Consider the following 19503-nt stretch of genomic DNA (forward strand, 5'->3'; position numbering starts at 1 on the left):
AGAGGAGAGGTGATGAGGGGAAAGAAGAAGGGAAGATAGATGAGTGAGTAAAGAGGAGAGGAGATGAAAGTAGGGTGAAGGTGATGAGGGTGAAGAGGGAAGGAAGGAGAGGTAAGATGAGAGGGGAAGAGGGGAGAGGAGAGGAAAAGTAAAAGAAAGTGATGAAAGCCAAGGAAAAAGGAGAAGAGGAGAGGAGAAAAAGAATAAACAGAGGTGAGGAGAATATGAAAGGAATAAGGAGAGGAAAGGATATGAGACAAGTGGAGTGGAGGAATTAAGGAAACAGAAGGAGAGGGGAAGGAGGAAATAGGATGAGAGGAGAGAGGAGAGGAGGTTCTGGACTTGTAACTGATGGAGAGGTCGTTTGGGGGAAACTGAAAAAAGAAGGAATGAAAGCATGAAAAAAGAGACAAGAAGAGGAGAATGTTGCCTTTGATACAGGGGTGCTGAGGGGTAATTTCTGTTTTTGTGTGTGTGTGTGTGTGTGTGTGTGTGTGTGTGTGTGTGTGTGTGTGTTGGGGGGTGTTGGGGGGATTGAGGGGGGCCAGTGTAGGGTACAATAGTGGCCTGACAGGACTACAATGGAGACTCTGTTAGTATGCAGGTAGTGTTGGGGCCACCCTGCAATCTCCCTACATGGCCCCAGGGCAAGACCTTAAACACACACACACACACACACACACACACACACACACACACACACACACACACACAAGAACAAGAACTTCTAAATAATATAAACTTTAGTGTGGAAGTGTTTGAGTTCATGTCCCCTACAAGCATACGTATACACACACACACACACCCACACACAAAGAAGATGGACTTGCGTGTGTGTCTGTAGTCCTTCACATAAGAAGAAAACTCTTTCACATGCACTGACAAAGAAAATCAACAACTTTACAACATGTTGACAAAAACAAAAAGAATCACTCACACACACACACACACACACACACACACACACACACACACACACACACACACAACAAGACCAACAGTAGCGTCATGGTCAGGCAGTATTGTGCTTCCTATACTGCAGCTGTAAAGGTAAATTAGCCAGTGGGAATCTGGGGTTCCACCATTAGACTGTGTACTGCTTCTATAAGGGATGTTGTTAACTCTCTGCCAACTGGTGGCAGCTCTCAACAATAGAAACCAGTCAATTCAACATGGATTCAGGGCAAAGGGACACATAGTTTCCTAATGTACAAACATTTTGCAGCTAAAATGTAAACCAAATTATAACTGAGTGCTAGAACTGTCCCTGAAATCCACTTGAATTTTAAATGCATTATAGCCTTTTGTCTGGGCCATGGTCAGCTTGACTTGCAACACAAAGCAAAATAATAGTAAACAGTTCTGTTTCGAGCCACAAGCAGCTACATTAAGAGATTTTAAGCATTTAAACATCAGATCAAGGAGAGCAGGGAAGACTTCTACTTCTACCTTGTCCATCTTTTTTGTTTCTGCTCAGCTTTTACAAATGTTTTTTTTTTTTTTATGCCAAACTATTTGCTATAAATGGTCAATTTATGACTTATTTGTGACAATTTGACTGAAATGTTTTTGTCTCGGTTGAGGCTTTGACATAAGGGTTGTGGTGCATTTGAACTGCAAATGTCTCAGGAAGAGAGGCGTATGGTTTCCCAACCTGCAAAGATCCGAGGCTTTACTCTCAAAAGTGTTAATGGGTTCATAGATGGGAAGCCAGTGAGGGATCATCTACTTGTCTATGCAAAAGGAAACTGGTACACTGATGTATAAAATCTCAGTGAAGCATCTTGATGATGACGCCATGCGTACACCCTCCCAAGGCCAACAGTTGTGTTAGAAGTGATGAGAAGTGAAGTGTGGAGAGAATGTTGTGAGAAGAAAAAGCTTTTAAAAAGTACAAAGAGTAAAGAGCACAGAGGTAATAGGGAATTTCACATCTGACACTGATACTGATCTGACAAGAACTGCACTTATAAAGTACACATACTAAATCCCCAGCACGGTGATCAAAGACTCTTAACATGCTAGAAATCTTAATGAAATTAAGTGAATAGGATGAACATAAATTAGCCATATCTATTTATCTTGCCTTAAAATAAAAGGAAAATATTACTATCACTGCCTGATACCTTCGATGTAGTCTAGTTACCAGACAGTCTTACTAATGTTGGTCCTTCTTCCTGACTAAAACCTCCCAAGAATGTCTAAATCATAAACCTGACAAAAGCCTGTGACACCTGCTTATTTGCAAAGGTTAAGTCAAACTGATTTTATTGTTCTTAGGAGCAGACACTAAGTGATAAACACTTATGGCATGTGGAGACAAGACAGAAGATAATGAGGCGTAAGATGTAACTACAAGTCAGGTGATATATGGGACTTTGGGAATGAGCGTTTTTAGTGAATGTGAATATGTCTTTCTTTGTGGTGTGTGCAGGCATTTGTTGTTGGGGATTTTGTTTGAATTAAAAAGTCCCAAGGTAACTCAAACCAAAGAAGAAAATGTATTGCATTCACTGAGTTTGAGTGTAAAGTGAATCAGTTTTTGTTCTATTAACATTAACACATTAAAAGTCCCATATAGTATAAAGGTAGATGTCCATGTGTTGTTTGATAATAAAGCAGGTCTAGGTTCTATATTAATACTGTGAAAGTATCAAAGCCTCAGTCCACAGAGAAATGCACACAGCCCATATTCAGACACTGAGCCTTAAAACCAGCCGTCAGGACTTCTGGAACTTTGTGATGTCACAACAAAGCAGTCACCGCTCTCAGTCAGGCCCCAAGCCCCGCCCACCTGGAGCCACCATCCAACCTTGGAGGATTTGGTTTCTCTGAGTATTTACCTGAAATCTGACATATTTTTATTAGATCACTTAGAAAACAGTGAGCCAATCAGAAGAGAGCCTCCTCTCTTCTGATTGGCTCACAGACCTTTTGTTACTAGAGCTCCAGAGAGAAGCCTGAGAGAGGAGATGTAAAACTACACTGAGATGGTTTTTGGTTCTTAAAACCACAAATATATCTTCTTATGGATCAACACTTCAAATAAAGCACAGGAAAAGGGTAAAATATGGAGCTTTAACAGAACTAGTGTCAACAAATTTTGTCCTGATTTTCTGACTGTGGTGAGAAGGAACTGAACGCCCCATCCACCTTGCTCTGACCATGGACCAATAGTGAACCAAACCTTTTAATTCTGGCTATAAACCATCCTCCACATTCATTACTGCATTTCCATCAAATATGCCTTTATTTAAACAAGTGCTAGCTGACCCAATTTCTAATACTTCCTAACCTCCTGTCCAGGTACGCCAGAGTCCCTGGAGGAGAAGGAGCGCCAGCTTTCTACCATGATCGGTCAGCTGATCAATCTGAGAGAGCAGCTCCTCGCCGCCCATGACGAGCAGAAAAAGATGGCCGCCTCACAGCTGGAGAAGCAGAGACAACAGATGGAGCTGGCCAGACAGCAGCAGGAGCAGGTAGGGAGGGCTGCAGGATCTGTGTGTGTGTGTGTGTGTGTGTGTGTGTGTGTGTGTGTGTTTGTGACTGTGTTAGAGTTGGCATTGGCAAATGTTGTATTATCTGAAGTAGATGTTGTGTAAAGAGAAAGAAGAGGGTGCGGCTAGTGTACGTACAAGGGCTTTATAGACAGACAAGCCTCATAGCAGCTGTATGTGGTTTGAGTGAAGGGATTTCTTTAGTGCATTTTTATGTGGTTTGATAGCACCAACAGTAGTTGTATAGAGAAAGTGGCAAAGAAAACAGAAAGTGTGGAGTGACAGGTGTTAAAGTTGTCAGTTTCCTATTATAAGTTGAAGAGAAGAAGGTGCAGAATAGTTTAAATTCAGTTCAGTTCAATGCAGTTTTATTTGTATAGCGCCAACTCACAACACACATTACCTCAAAGTGCATTACAGAGTGAGGTCAACACTCAGTACAGTATACACTTACAGTATAATAGAGAGAAACCCAGTTCATCAGTTCCAACAATGAGGAAGAGCAAGACGACAGTGGAGTGAAAACTCCTTTTAACAGGAAGAAACCTGCAACAGAACCAGATTCAGGGATGGGGGAGACCACGAACAGCTGTTGTATTAACACTTTGGATGTTATAGTGAAAATAATAGTAATAGTACCCATATCTGTAATGGCGTTATCATTAACAGCAGCAACAACACCTGCCAACTCTGTCTTTTTTAATGGCCATTAGGTTCTGTTGCTCAACCTGCTAGGTTACCAACAACTAGTTCATACTTACTTACTGTCACTAGTCACTGGTTAGATCAGTTCTTCCCATCCTATATTGCTACTGTAACCACTTAAAACAAAGCAGTGTGTCCTTGTGAACAGCTGTGTATTAAATGTGAGAAATTCTTTTGATTCTCTCCTCATATACTGTTTTACCTAAAACTATACACTACTTAAAAAGACAAAGAAAATATTAAATAGTATTCATCCTGTGTCTCTTAGATTTGTCACATGACCCCTTTCCTGACCACTTGTATCCCTCGCCTTGTTAGACTTTGTTCTGGTTGTGTTCCTGATGACCCTGGTTTATAAAATGATTTCATATCTGAAATTAATGACGGCCAAATTTTTCACAGTTGTGAAGTAAAAACAAAATTTTTCCTTAACATATGTGTGTGGCTTCAAAAGTGGTAGCAGAAGTTCCTGCTGCTGAACCATGTCTTCAGGTGTCAAGCAGAGGTAAAAAAAAATAGCATGTTTTAGAGAGAGAGAGAGAGAGAGAGAGAGAGAGAGAGAGAGAGAGAGAGAGAGAGCCTTAGCAAAGAGGTGTTTAGGTGAGCTGCTCTTTGTTTTCGCTGTTTGCCGACACGTTACTGTAGGTCGGCATACGACAGGCTCTGTTTGGACAAGTCCACACCTCCCATCACAACACATTCCACCTTTCACAGCTTCACGGAGGAGCGGGGAAGATGGAGAGAGTGCAAAGAAAGACAGATTCCAATATCAGCCAGTCATTTGGCTGTTGAGACTTGATAGGATAATGCCCTACAGACAAACCCTGAGAAATCTGCCTTTAATGAAATATGACATGTGTGCAAATGGGGCGCCGCCTCCCATTCAGCAGCCTGTAATTACATTTCAGAATAAATATACTAAACGACTCCTCAAGAAAAAAGAGAGGCAGCTGCCTCAGTTTTCTGGCTCAGGGGGGGGCAGGATCGAATAGTTTACATACTGCCCCTTAAAGATTTTATCTCCACATGACTGGCCGGTCCCAGCTGCCCGTCAACACTTTAACGCTTGACTTCAGATGTTTTTTCATAAGACTATCTCACATCAAAACAACAGTGGAAGAAATAACTATGATCGCCTCTCCTGTTGATGGGTGTGTGCAAAGGTAGAGGGGGGGGTGGGTACCAGAGGCATGCTGGATGTTGTTGGTTGGCCTAGTAAACATGTCAATCTCACAGATTCACTGTCGGTGAAGAGAATTGTGCAGGAACTTTCCATGCTGCTGATTACATGAATAAGCTGTGCCATCCTTCACACTGGGCTGAGGCCCTTACAGATAACAATCTGAGGTCAAACAGACATTTGACTCACTGCCACTAGAACTCCTCTCTGATTTACTATACTGCATTCAAGGAATTTTTGACCTCATTGACAACTTTCAAAACAGCCTCACTTCTCTCCCTTTGTAGGTCAGATACATCCCGCCTGAACGTAGCAGGACCACCAAACTTTTCTCTCCACACGTCCCTTTTCTCTTCTCAGAGGCCTTGAACATTTCTCCCCTCGGTGATGAAGTGTTGTCATATTCTGTTGTAGTCGTTCTTGCTCTCCCATCCAGTGCCAAAACTCTTTTTAAAAGAAGCAGATTGGTTTGAATCCAGAAGTTGTTTCTTGGAGCAATAAGAAGCTGCATGCCACACATCTGCAAGGGTTATCATAAACGAAGCAACAACTGGTCAGCAGAGTGTCAGGGCTCCAAGACATATATTTTAATTTGATTTCATGTGCTGATTTTATGATGCTGCAGCAACCTTGATCACTAGTCGAGGATACCTGATAAATATTTACTGTCAAAAGCTCTGGTAAAGAAAGATTTCAATAGGGTTCAGAAATTCCGTGTGCAATCGCCATTTCTTTGATTTTCACCCAGATTTCCCAGAATTCCCTCTTATTTATTTTTAAAAAGTAACGTAACAATAAACACAGCAATTTGCTAGTTAAAGTTCATTCTTTATCATCTCAGAATTAAGGAAAGCACAATATACAAATAATGCACCTTGTCTTATTAACTCTCATTTTCTCTCCATCCCATTGTGTGTGTGTGTGTGTGTGTGTGTGTGTGTGTGTGTGTGTGTGTGTGTGTGTGTGTGTGTGTGCGCAGATCGCCAGACAACAGCAGCAGCTCCTGCAGCAGCAGCAAAAGATAAACATTCTCCAACAACAGATCCAGGTTAGTAGGCAGACGCCCCCCCTCGCACACACACACACATTCACAAATACACACACACACACACACACACACACACACACACACACACACTTATTTCATATATTCCTCACACTGGCTGCTGACTGCTCCTGCCCTTTGCAGACTCTCCTCACCTCCCTGACGCTGTCGTCCGTCAGGATGACCTAAGTGTCCATTTTCTTCCTGCTCCATTATTATTGAGTCGTGAGCGATTGGAAGGCGACAGTAACACGAGAGGTCGTGACCTTTTCTATTATGTTTTGCAGTTACAACGCAACAGTCTTGCTTTCATACGGAGGCATGCAGATACACACACTCACACCCACACACACACACACAGTAACACACAGCAGTGACCCGGTAATTGCCCTGGTTATGGCTGAATCATTTACTTTTGCATTGATCACTCAGCGATCGATACTCCAGCCTCCTCTGGGCTTCCTCCTACTCTTTCTCTTTCGCCAGTTGTCTGTTTATCAACATGTGTTTCCTCTCTTCACCCAAGCATGCTCTCCTCTCGCTGCCTGTCTCAATCAAATGCTTTATTTTGCCTTCACATACACTTTTTCCGCTCAGCTCTGTAGTGCTTTCTTTCTCATTTACTCCATTACAATGAAATGACAATAACAAAATGTTATTTATAGACACACATACAGATAAAAAAAAGATATCTTGCTGTTTCTCTTTTTTAAATTTGCTGTTTTTTTTCCTTCCCTTATTCCTACATCTGTTCCACCTGATGCACTGCTCTGTATATACATACACATTCACCAAGAAATTACCACCAGCTGTGAGCCAAATGCTGGTAAATTTGCACACTGTACCTGATAGCCACGTGTGAAGTTAGCCAGCTTGTATTTCATCAGTTTATTTTTTTTTAAGTGGTTGGATGGTAGCTGAATTAAATCAACCTGTGAGACAATCTGAATCCACTTGCCACTGTGACTGCTTGACTCTCATCCCCCCATTGCTCTTAAGCTTTGGATCTCCCATTCCTCGCTTGCAATGTAGTTTAACAAGGGCTTGCCCTCCACCCCCTCCTCCTCTTCTTCTTCTTCGTCTTCTTCTTCTTCTTCTTTTTTTTTTTTTTTTTTATAACAAGGCCCCACCCTTGGATCTTAATAAAGCTCGGATTGGACTTCATTAGGCCTCTGAGCCCCAGGGGAGAGCAAGACCATAAAAACCAGCTCCTGCTCGGATCCTCTTCCACGCTGTGAGGCTCGGATACTGTGTCATGTTTGGTTTTGAGGATGAAGGGATATGCAGAAAATAGCTGTTCAGAGCAGCATGTTATCATGTAGAGCTTCACAAGCATCTGCTGTTGTTTCGCACTTATGCTGGATTTGATTTGAAATTGCCAGAACTACTTATCTACTGTTAAGTTAAGGTGCAGAGATGAATACAGAAAAGAGACTAAAACAATTTATTTAAATGAAATGAAAAGTTGCTGAATATATAAATCACAGCCGGGTGTGCGCAAACTTGTTATTGAAGTTATTTTTAAAACAATAGCCTTTCTTGGCGAACAAACCCAGCTTAGTAAGGAGCATATGGTCTATCTACTGTACAGAGGTTTAGAATTATTATGGCTAAGCTCCAGGGCTTAGTCACTGGGGTACGGGCTGTTTACGCTGTGTCGGATGTGTGTTGGCCTTAAACACACAGGCAGCGCTGCACCGGTCTGTTTCCACTTATCAAATCCAGACCTGAGCTCCTCTCAGGCCAATACTCTGAGGAGCTGACCAAATGCTACTGTTTCAGCTGAGAAGAATAGGCCTCAGTGTGGTGAAACCACTTTTTAGAAGTGCCAGTTATTGTTCACGTCTTAATTTGAAACACTAAATGTTGTCCAGATGGAAAAAATAAGAAACTTTTTTTTTTTTGCTAGAAAAGTGGAATAGTTGCAACTCCCCGATGTGCAGTACTCAGTGCACACATGCTATCTGTTCCATCATCACGACAAATAAAGTTAACCAAAGCTTCAGTGCTTAAATAGCATTAATTTTATGGCTAATTATCATAGTTTAATAGATCAGCATTGATATACGAGAAATTGAGGCTCATCTGTGTCTGATACATGAACGGAGACAATGAAAACCCAGTGAGATGCTGCTTTTAGCCCATTTTTTCCATTTCTGCCTCTCGTTGCTCCGTCGTTCCTCTCTCTGCATGCATGGTGTCAGTGTGTTTGTCAGCAAGTGCAGTGCAGTGTTGTTGTTGGGGGAGCGGAGTTCAAAGTGACCCAGGTTTCCTGTCATGTGGTTTTAAATGGTGTGGAGAGCCAGCGGGGGATGTCCACGGGTTAAAGAAACGCTTCCGAAGGCCCCACTCTGATAGATATGGTTTCACACACACACACACACACACACACACACACACACACACACACACACACACAAACAGACACACATACAAAGGCACCAAAACATGAGAAGGAACAACAGATGTTCATACATAAAATGTGCATACTCTCACATAAACAATAATATAGCTAACTAAAAGTAGAGACAGTTTACATTAATGCAAAAATACACATGGGGACTGTTCATATTCCCCTGACACACACATGCATGTGCACAAACACACATGTAAGCATACACACACACACACACACACACAGTGGTGGTGGGTCCTTTGTGTGCCGTAGGCAGAGCGGCCCAGCCCAGCCTGGTGGCTGACAGGCATGTGTCTTTGTTAAGTCAGTTCTTATAATGGCTCTCATATGTGGCCCATTTCCTTCAGGCCCACAAAGGCACAGGCCCTAACCGCACCGCCCGGGCCCTAGCTAACGGGCTAATTAATGACTGCAAAGCCGCACTCCTCCTCCTCCTCCTCCCTCTCTCTGTTCTTCATTTATAACTCCTCTGTCTCCTCCTCTGCCTGCCCTCCTCTTTTTCTCTCTGAATTCTTGTCCCCCGAGTGTTGTTTTCTTTTTGTTTTTATTTCTCTGTTTAATCCTGTCGTATTATTTTCCTCTGTGGATGATGTCGTCAAAAGCCTGTTCCATAATTACAGAGTGCTGCCCCCTGTTGAAACACCATTAGCTGACTGCTTTTGTTGTTTATGTTGTGACTGATTAAAGTATATGGGCCTATATGTTTTGACCAGCATTCTTAATCTGAGTTTTTGATGCACAGTTTGCACTACAGTCTGAAGCAAAGCGCTGATGTTAGAGTGAGGCTCTCAATTTTTGGGTTTGGTAAACCTGTGTTAAGACAAAGAGGCACAAACACAATAATCCACACACACACATATACACACTTACGTACATATATAAGAACTAATGGAGCACACAAATGGCCATTAGATAGACAGGCAGCTCCTACGTCAGCAAATACAGCTTCAGACACAATGACTCGGAAAGCCATGGAAGGCCCATAACGTCAAATGGACTCACCAACTATGGAGAATGGCTAACTCTTGACTTTACAATGGCCCTCACTCCACTGTATTAACCTGTGTGTTAGCCTATAGAAAATGGTGTAAGCTTAGTGGAATTGTGTGTGCTTCAATTAAAATCACCTCTAGTGTCTTCACTGTGCTCATGGGGGTGAAAAAAAACAGCTGAGCAATGTAATTATTTGAAGGTATATAGACCCATCTGGAGTGGACGTCACTTTTACGTCACTGCAGTTGTAAGTGCATTGTGGTGGCAGAAAAACAAGTGGACAAATACCTGTAGTAAGGAAAAACAATGTCTTGTTGTGCCATTAGATGTCAGAAAAGGAATGAATAGAAAGGTGACCATTATCATCTTTATAGAATACAGTCATCAAAGACACTAAAGCTTAGTGCTAAACTAAACTGATGAGATCTCCACTGTTTATCACACAAAAAGGCAAAATCAATGATGTAGTTGATAGCAATAAATTAGTAACAGCAGCAACCACAAAGCTGGCATTCTCAGTAGGCCATTTCATAATGGTAAACACTATTGACCAACCTTAGCAACATTAGCATGTAAGGAGAGGTGGCATGTAAACAAAGTAAATTGCTCATAAACAGTTTAGCTATAACATCACTCAGTATGTATGCAAGATTGGATGTGGCATACAGTGATATTATATGTGTGATATGACATTTACTTTAGACTATAACTGAACACAGACTTTGCTAAGCCTTAGGACCACATAATATTGTTGGTGTTATTTTTATGTAGGGTGAGCATGTGTTACCAGGAGGATGGACCATGGATCCACAAAGTCCAGACTTTCATTGTTCCCTCACTGCTCACTTATTCACGTACTTAACGTCTTCCTCTGGCAAACCATTAAAATCACAGGAGAAGGCATCTGATTGATCCATATTCTTATGTTGTAAATTACCAACTGTCACTGTCTGCCACCATTTCAGCTCCGCCCACAAAACACATTATCAATTTTACAAACTCTATTGTGTTCTCAAAGCTGCGCTAAGTAAATTCTGGCCACTAGGGGGCACCAAGACAATAAAACAAGCTAAAAGACGTCAGCCCTGATACACCACTAGCTTATTCAGTTGCTATGGCTAATATGTTAGCAAACAGTTGCTACAAAGACATATTGTATATTTTGTGTGTTTAGCTAATGTTTGGTCCACTAATTCCTGAGAAAAATATGTTTTTAGGTACCTAGATACTTTCTTCAGTAGCAAATGCTGTTTCAAGCTAACATTTTCATATTTGCCTTGTTTGAGCTTGTTTGCTGCAAGCAGCTGTTTATGGTTTTGAATGAGAGCAGTGAGACTGGCTGGAGAACTAAAACAATGAGCCAAAATGACTACAAGTGGTCAGAAAGTGGCTAAAACCAGCTGTTAGAACTTAAAGTGTCACAGTTGGGTGTTAACTCTAAGCTATTTGCAGCACTATTCCAATTCACATTACACTGACTCATTTGATTTAGTGCTGAAATCAAAAATCCTCATACTGCTTAATGGAGCATGGAGCTTTATAATACATATTGTGGTCTTCTATATGACTAAGTAGGCTACAGAGTTGTGTTCTTGAAGTCGTTTTCCATCAGTCAGGCAATTTGAACACCCAAAAGCACTTCTCACTGGTACAGACATAAATTATTTTTCATAGTTACAGTATTAGCCTTTTTTATTCTGCTTCCAGTTACTGTGTAACAATGAAACTTGATATCTAAAATTTGGAAGAACCAGTGAGATTTTGTCAGCATCCATGGCACCAGGTTGTCATTGCTGTGACGTTTCCATGCAGAGATCCCCTGCCAGTGTAGAGGGTTTAACTGGCACCACAATGTTATAGTAACTGGGATGTAATAATAATTGGTGCTTGATTTTTTTTTCATTTAATGCTAGAGTCAAAGAACAAGTCACTAGAATCACTTATTTTCATTTGGTTACAGAGAGTAATTATCTATGAACTTGCAGGTTTCTACCTCAAGTCAAGTGACGGACAAAATCAAGGGACACACTCACTCACATCCACATGTGTGCATACCTGCCAAATGCACAACCAGACGTTTCTTTCTTCCTCCTCTATGCCTCCCAAACACATCAACATACAGACACACCACATACGTACTCATTGCCCCCTAACCCTGCTGCCCGTACACAAGACGACCATTAATTCTGAGTGTGTGTCTGCGCGTGTACACATGTTCCCTGTGCCTAGGTGTGTATGTCGATGTGTCTGGTGGGCAGTTTAGAGGAAGGGGGCCTTGTGTTTTCTTAGGGGCTGAGCAGAGCGGGGGCCCTCGCAGCACCACCTTCCCCAGTCCATTCATCCAGCGCACCCCCACCCTCCCACCCTCCCCTTGGTAAAAGGAGATCTTTGTGTGTTTGCGCTAGTGAAGCAGCCCCAGTCAGTCCCAGTGTTCCCAGAGGAATACAATGAATGGGAGCATTTTGTCCCACTCTATAACCCCCCCCTCCCACCAACACCACCACCACCACTTCTCTCTTCTTCTTCGTCTTTTTTTTTTTAGCCATTCGGACACAGACTCGTTTTTCTTCACTCTTCATTCTCTTTTCTGCGTGTCACAAGACGTCAGGACACTTGTCTGAGTGTGTGTGTGTGTGTGTGTGTGTGTGTGTGTGTGTGTGTGTGTGTGTGTGTGTGTGTGTGTGATGAGGGCTCCCGAACTATCTGGCCTTTTTGAAGCGCTTGTCATGTGCTTAACATGTGTAACTCCATGCCATCTGTGGATAATACAGATGTTTGATGCATTGTTGTGGCAGAGACATGAGCACACACACATGTGTGTGTTGTGTGCACACACATGTGCACACAACCTAATTTTAACCTTGACCCTTAAACCAAGGCCTCAAACAGGCCTTTGAGGAAGTGAAGACCAACCAGAATGTCCAAAAATGTCCAAAGTGTTGTGACTCTTATGGTCCTGAACTCTGATTGGTCAACATAAAGACAAGTACAAGACAACCCCACAGATACACATCCACAGCGCTTTTCTTTTGATGGATTTCAGTTTACTGTAATTGTTTAGACACAAACTAGTTCTACAGTCTAATGATTTCACAAAATATCTCCCCTCCACATGAACATACAAATACAGCAGCAGTCCTCTCAGCACTTACATGATTTATGTCCAGCAAGGGTGGACAGTAACGAAATACATGTACTTGAGTATATCTTCCAGTATTTGTCCTTCACTTGAGTGGATTTTTTTTTTGTTTGTTTTTTTGGAAACTAATGACTTTTATTCCACTACATTTAAAAGACAAATATTGTGCTTTTGACTCCACTACATTTATATGAAGTACTCTTACTTTGAAGCAGGGCAGAGGTCAGAGGAGTGAAATTTTCTTTTATTTTCTAAAATGTGATAGACCATACACTGTGTAAAACAATCACAGTCAACTCCTACACTGTCAGTCCTGTCGTGCTGCACTTTTGAACAGCTCAGTTTGAACTTGGCAGTGACCAAACGATGGCTACGTTAGATAAAGATGAGGACGAAGATTCTGGTCTTATCTTAAGTCCATATTTGAAGGTTTAGAAAAAAAGAACGATTCATTTAACGTTAACTGTTTGCTGTGTTAACCACGACCAAACTTCATCACTGCAAGAAATATGAAAACAACAATAGCTCTTTTTGTTTTTTCAGTTGTGTGTTTATGGCCATTTCAGGCTTTGTATTATATTTGACAGTCTTTTTATTCTACAGGCTCTACAGTCAGTCGGTTCAGTCAGTAGGTTGTTTCAGTCATCAGATTCTGTAAATGTGGAACAATACAACAATGTGCTGACATAAAAAAAATGTACTTTTGAATACTTGAGTATTTTTAAAATAAAAGTACTCCAGAACTTTAACTCAAGTAAAAATTTGACTGAACAACTTTCACTTGTACTAAAGTAATATATGACCAGGAGGATCTGTACTTTGACTCCAGTAATGGAGCTGTGTACTCTGATGTCCAGTGTCAAGTGTCAAACACACAGTTCATCACTTACATATTCATACACTAGCATCACTTCATTAACTGTAGTGCTTCAAAATAAGAGTGTGGAGGTAGTGGAGCCTGAACATGTACATTTGGCTTTTTGAAATATTTAACCAAAAAGAAGATGATGATGTTTCTCGCCTGAACCAGGTACCATGCTGTAATTTCCAAGAGAGATACTGTATGAATAAAACAAGCCCACAACCCAAAGATATCCCCTTTACAGTAACTGTTGTTGATCCTCTTATTGATCGACTAATTAATACAGTCCCTCGGCAAACACGCACAAGTGAAGGGTGGCCCCGTTCATCTCTCTCTCTCTGTTTAGTCATGCTCTTTGAACCTCCCAATCACAAACGCTTGGACCCTGCCTCACACACACACACACACACACACACACACACACACACACACACACCATAAACATCCCAGAGGACGGTCGTCTTATTCAACTAATTCAGCAATGTAACCACGCGGTACAAATGCAGAGAGGAGTGCTGTGAGCACACAACATGCTGATGGCGTAAATTTGGGCGCTAATGATGAACTGTCCCAGGAGGACAGTGGGAGGGAGGCCATGTGGTTAATGAATTGGTAGTAAAGGAGATGAATGGAGGCAGACAGCATTGAACGGAGGGAGGAAATGGAAAGGGAAGGAGGAGGTGTCAACAAGCGTTCATCTTAGAGAGTAACAGAGGAAAGAAAAGGAGAAACTGGAGAGGAGGTAAAACATGATGAGAAAACAGGAGGCATATAGAAACAGAATGAGAGGAATGGGAGAAAAAAAGGAGGAAGTGATGGACAGCTGTTGCAAATAGTTATAAAATCTTATTAAACATGGTCAAATGTAAAACATTTTTCTATAGAACTAATCTGAAAAGTTTTGTCAGCTGACAATGTGTCCTCTCCTCGGCTTAAATAACCTCCTCACATCTTCTAAAAATCTGCCAACTTTCAGACAGGAACTGTGAGAGTGAGGAGACAGAAAAAACACAAAACAAAAGAAATTAAGGCAGAGAGAAAGAAAAGTAAGACAAGACACGAGGGGGAAAGAGACAAACAATTTTACAACAGGGAAGAAACTGAAGAAAGGAGAGGAGAGGATGAGATAAAGGGAGAGATGGAAGTGAAGAGAGCGATCCAGTCCAGCCTTAATAGATTCCCGCAGGCTCATCTTTGATATGTTCTCCTCAGTTGGAGCCCTCAGCGCCTTAACTCAGTCCAACCAACAGTTTTTATGAGTCTTTCAAGCCGACATGAAAGGCAGCTGTTAGCTCCTCTGTTGTTTTAAAGACATTTTGCTTCACATTTTTACACTTGTCTCTCAAGAATGAAACGTCTTTATTTGTTGTTTGGTCCCTGCTCTTTAACTTTGTCTCTTCAGTCCCGATGATCAGTTCATTCTTACAGTCACTGGCTGGGGTAGTGTACGTGTTTGCTTGTGTGTGTGTGTGTATACGTGTGTGTGTGTGTGTGTGTTTCTTTTTCTGACTTTATTATTTCTTGTCTCTTTGCTTCTTTATTTCTTTTTATATTCTTGGTCCCTCGTGTTCTTTCTTTTCCTTTTTCATCTTAATTTGTTTCTCTTCGCTTTTTTCCTTCATTCTTTTTTTTTCTCTTTACTCCCTTTTGAATTTTCTTATCTTTCCCTCTTTTTGTTTATTCACTTTTCATTTGGTGTTTTTCAATTATTTCTTTACTCTTTGCTTCTTTCCCTTACATTCCTTCTTTTTCCTTCTTATCTCTCAGACTATCCTATTGCTTTCTTTTCCTCCTCCATCTTTCTCAGTTTACTTTATCTCTTTATGACTCCTTTATTTCTCTCCGTCCTTCATTTTTTTCTTCAGTTTTTCTTTAGTGATTTTTACAGGTTCCATCTTTCTTTCCTGTCTCTCTAGTTTGCTGTTGCTAGTGTTATTGTGTAATTTGTTTTTTTTTGTGTGCGTGTGTGTGTGTGTGTGTGTGTGTGTGTGTGTGTGTGGCATTTGTGTAGATAGGAGTGGTTGTGTGTTCGTCAAGGTTTTTTTCAGTTACCTCTTTCTTATTTCATGTTTTACAAGACTACATACTACAAACGTGTGTGTCTCTCTCTCTCTCTCTCTCTCTCTCTCTCTCTCTCTCTCTCTCTCTCTCTCCCTCTCTCTCTCTCCCTCCCACTCTCCCTCTCTCTCTCTCTCAGGTCCAGGGTCACATGCCTCCTCTGATGATCCCAGTGTTTCCTCATGACCAGCGGTCCTTGGCTGCTGCGGCTGCTGCACAGCAAGGCTTCCTCTTCCCACCGGGCATGTCCTACAAGCCAGGTACAGACCCACACACACACACACACACATTGAAAAGTTGCCCAAAACAGATTACTCACTGGTGAAATGTATGTTTTCTGGATAAATATTCACCCCCCTCAGATAAAAGCTCTATGACTGTCAAATACAAAAGAAACAGGTCTCTCTCTCTCTCTCTCTCTCTCTCTCTCTCTCACTCTCTTTCTCTCCCTCTAAGACACACACACATGCACACAAACACTGGGATCCCAGTCTATGTTAATGAGGTGTGTCAGGTGAGGAATGTTCTGAAAATGAGCGGAGAGATTTACCAGCCCTGCTTGTTCACGTCGGGAACAATACATTGGACACAGCGAGGACTGGAATGTCTCTTTTATGGCGTGCTGAAAACATGTCAGTTGCACAACACATCTGCAACATGGAATTTCACACTTTCTCACACACACATGCACGGACTCTTATGCATGTCCTCCTGGTGCTCCCCGACCCACCAGTGCACACATAAGTGAGATGTAGACAGACAAATCACATGCATTCCCCAAAAACCTTGCACGCAAAACACAATAGAAGGTGTGAGTGTTGCGTGTTCCAGCAGGGATTTTGCGCCACAACAAAACACTGGAAGACACACCTACACACACACACACACACACACACACACAGTCGTCTTCCTGCAGGATCCCCTGCACCACCTGCTTTCTTCCTCTCTCCTTGTCCTTCACACATTCCTTCCTTCCATGCATTCCTCCCGGTGCTCGTCTGACGCTGCACCACACTGACCCTCCGTACTTCATACAGAATAATCCATGTTTATTCCTACTGCGTGAGCACACACTCCCGTGAGGGTGCAAAGAAAGGCAGAAACGAAGGAAAGGATTAAAAAGCCATTATTGTACATTTTGCTTTGACTTTGGCCTGTTTTCAACAAAGGCTCAGACATGGAAAGCCTTTTAGGAACAAACAGTAGGGGTTATTCACGGTACTGGTATATGAATTTATGAGTGCATCCCAATGAGGGAGCTCTGGATGTGAAGTCTGCTCACTCTGGTCTCAAGTACCCGAGTGTACCGACACTGAGCGTTATTAACCTTCGAATAAAAACGCTTGTGACCCTTTACATCTCATTTGACATGAATAAAAACATGAGAGGATCAAGGGAGGAGACAAAGAGCGAGACAGAGAGACAGACAGAAGCTGAAGGCAAAAAAAAAAAAAAGCAGGTTAGTTCTTGTGCAGTAATCTGCTGCCACCTCTCTCTACAATATGTGTTGTTTTCCTTGTTCAGCAGGTGAGAATTACCCCATGCAGTTCATTCCATCGACAATGGCAGCTGCAGCGGCATCTGGACTCAGCCCGTTACAACTACAGGTAAGACTGAAACACCTGGTCTCCTGGAAGTTCATCAAAATCAGCACTGCATCTTCACCAAACCAGAGCTTCCTGCATGGATAGAGTCACATAACTGGGCTGAACCGACCCTTTAAATGAAATTGCACAAAAAGAGTGAGTCATGTCCTCCTGCCACAAAAGGATCACATGTTGGAAACGAGACAGTTTGACAATGAAGTGGTGAAAAGTGAGGGTGAGGAGTTTCGTGGGCATGTGTGAGATATGCTTCAGTGTCACCTGGATTCACTTCTCAACTCATGAATACTCAGGAAATAAGAGACTTTATAACATATTTGGCAAAACATTTTCACATTTAGTCATGACTAAAACCACAAATTGCTTTTGTTGTCAAAGACATAACTCCCACCTAAACCAAATTTGGTTTAGTTAAACCAAAAGGAAAGGAAATGTTATGTTGTCATAGTGTTGGTTGTTAGAAAAAACTAAAAAAAAAAAGAGTCATATAATTTAGCAGTTGGAGACTGTGTCAGAGCAAATGCCAGCAAAGCAAACTAAAGAAGTGCCTCTTCAGTATCTCTGATGATAACTTGAGTGAGTGTTTCACAACCAAATAAACAACTGCAGCAGAGACAAAGTTTCAGAACAGCAGCAGGAACAAAGACAGAGCTATACACTGCTTGTACACTGAGGAAGTACATATGGCTCTAATCCTGAGGGTGTAACCAGCAGGCCAGAGCCCCAGACAATCGTACAGAAGTGGGTAGATAAATAGAAAAGACAGTCAAGATAAGAAACATTGGCAAACTAAATGAAACTCCTGTTCACTCTAACCTCGCCCTGAGTTCAAGTGGGATAAAACCAGCAATACTTTTTATAGAATAAAAGACTTTTTAATGCTTCCTATCCATGGTGGACTCAACGAACACAATGGTAATTTAATGTATACCTGGTGCATGAAACCTTTTATATTTCTCCTGTTATCCGGAGGCCAAGGCCGTTGTGATTCAGCATGTCTTGTGAGTTTTTACCTGGGAAAAATCTCAACGTTGCGATCAAAAGGAGAAACTAGGTATTTTTCTTAAGAAGTGGTAGCTGTCATGACTGCACAGTTAAGTAAGCCAGCGTCACTGACAGAAGGTCTAATTTCAACAACAGAAAATCAAAGACAGAAGCCCCACACTGCGTGACTGACAGGTGATCTGTGGAAAGTGCAGACTGCCGGCTACAATAATAACACTGGAGGAAAAAAATAAGAGTTGCCTGCTAGCATTACTTATTTCCTCACTTTGCTGCAATATCCTCAGCTGCAGTATATGTTCATAAATACACCAGAACAGCCGTAAAAGCAAAATGAATGGGAAGTACAAATGGAAGCTGGAGGAGGCCCAGCATGCATTAATCGGCTCAGATCACAGGCTCGTTCCTTTAATGAATATTAATGGAGTTAACTTCTCTCAATAAAACAGCATGACACGTCGGGTAAAGGATGAAGCTCTATAGGCCGACGCTAACGTGCTAGCCTGCTTATCTGCTGCCTGTCAGCTGTGTTAAACAAAAGCTGTTATGATGAATCACAGAGGAATTCCGCCCCACCAGCACAACACCTGGCCCAGGCAATTCATCAAATATTTTATTGCTGCTTGACACCTGTGGTTTGAGAATGGCACGTTTCCATAATGGTTATCATAGAACATATTTGCAAAGAAAAAAAAAAATGAAAAAAAGAAACGAAATAGAAGAAAAGAAAAATTAAATCTTTATTCCCTTGAGGCGGTTTGGGATTTCACAACACGACCCCGTCACCCCTGCTGCTGTACCTACTATCAGAGCAAAGAACAAAAGCCCTCATAAAGCTTTTTCACCGGCAAACAATACTGCTTCATCATGTCAGTCGTTACCATAGCATGGCTTTTGGATGTTATAAGAATCCTTATCTCAGTTTATTCAATTTGTATTGTGGTTTTTGCTTATCAAGGCCCTCATTAGCCGCTATTGACTTAGCAAAGCGCCGTGCTGCGC

The 19503-nt window shown here is 41.8% G+C and overlaps 1 protein-coding gene across 3 annotated transcripts in view; it reads left to right on the forward strand.

Moving 5' to 3' along the window:
- The window catches only part of LOC111229733 (transcription factor SOX-6-like), a 116923-nt gene that overhangs the window by 71290 nt on the left and 26130 nt on the right, over window positions 1-19503 (forward strand). For 2 of the 3 annotated variants that reach the window (XM_022756198.1, XM_022756200.1), the window contains exons 6-9: window positions 3307-3479; window positions 6362-6430; window positions 16035-16155; window positions 17420-17502. In XM_022756198.1, the coding sequence (XP_022611919.1) occupies window positions 3307-3479; window positions 6362-6430; window positions 16035-16155; window positions 17420-17502 (446 nt within the window). The remainder of the gene's footprint in view (window positions 1-3306; window positions 3480-6361; window positions 6431-16034; window positions 16156-17419; window positions 17503-19503) is intronic. The other variant, XM_022756199.1, reaches the window with a different exon arrangement.

The sequence above is a fragment of the Seriola dumerili genome, unplaced genomic scaffold (genome assembly GCF_002260705.1).
Source record: "Seriola dumerili isolate Sdu_G_001 unplaced genomic scaffold, Sdu_1.0 BDQW01000242.1, whole genome shotgun sequence".
NCBI classification, from domain to species: Eukaryota; Metazoa; Chordata; class Actinopteri; order Carangiformes; family Carangidae; genus Seriola; species Seriola dumerili.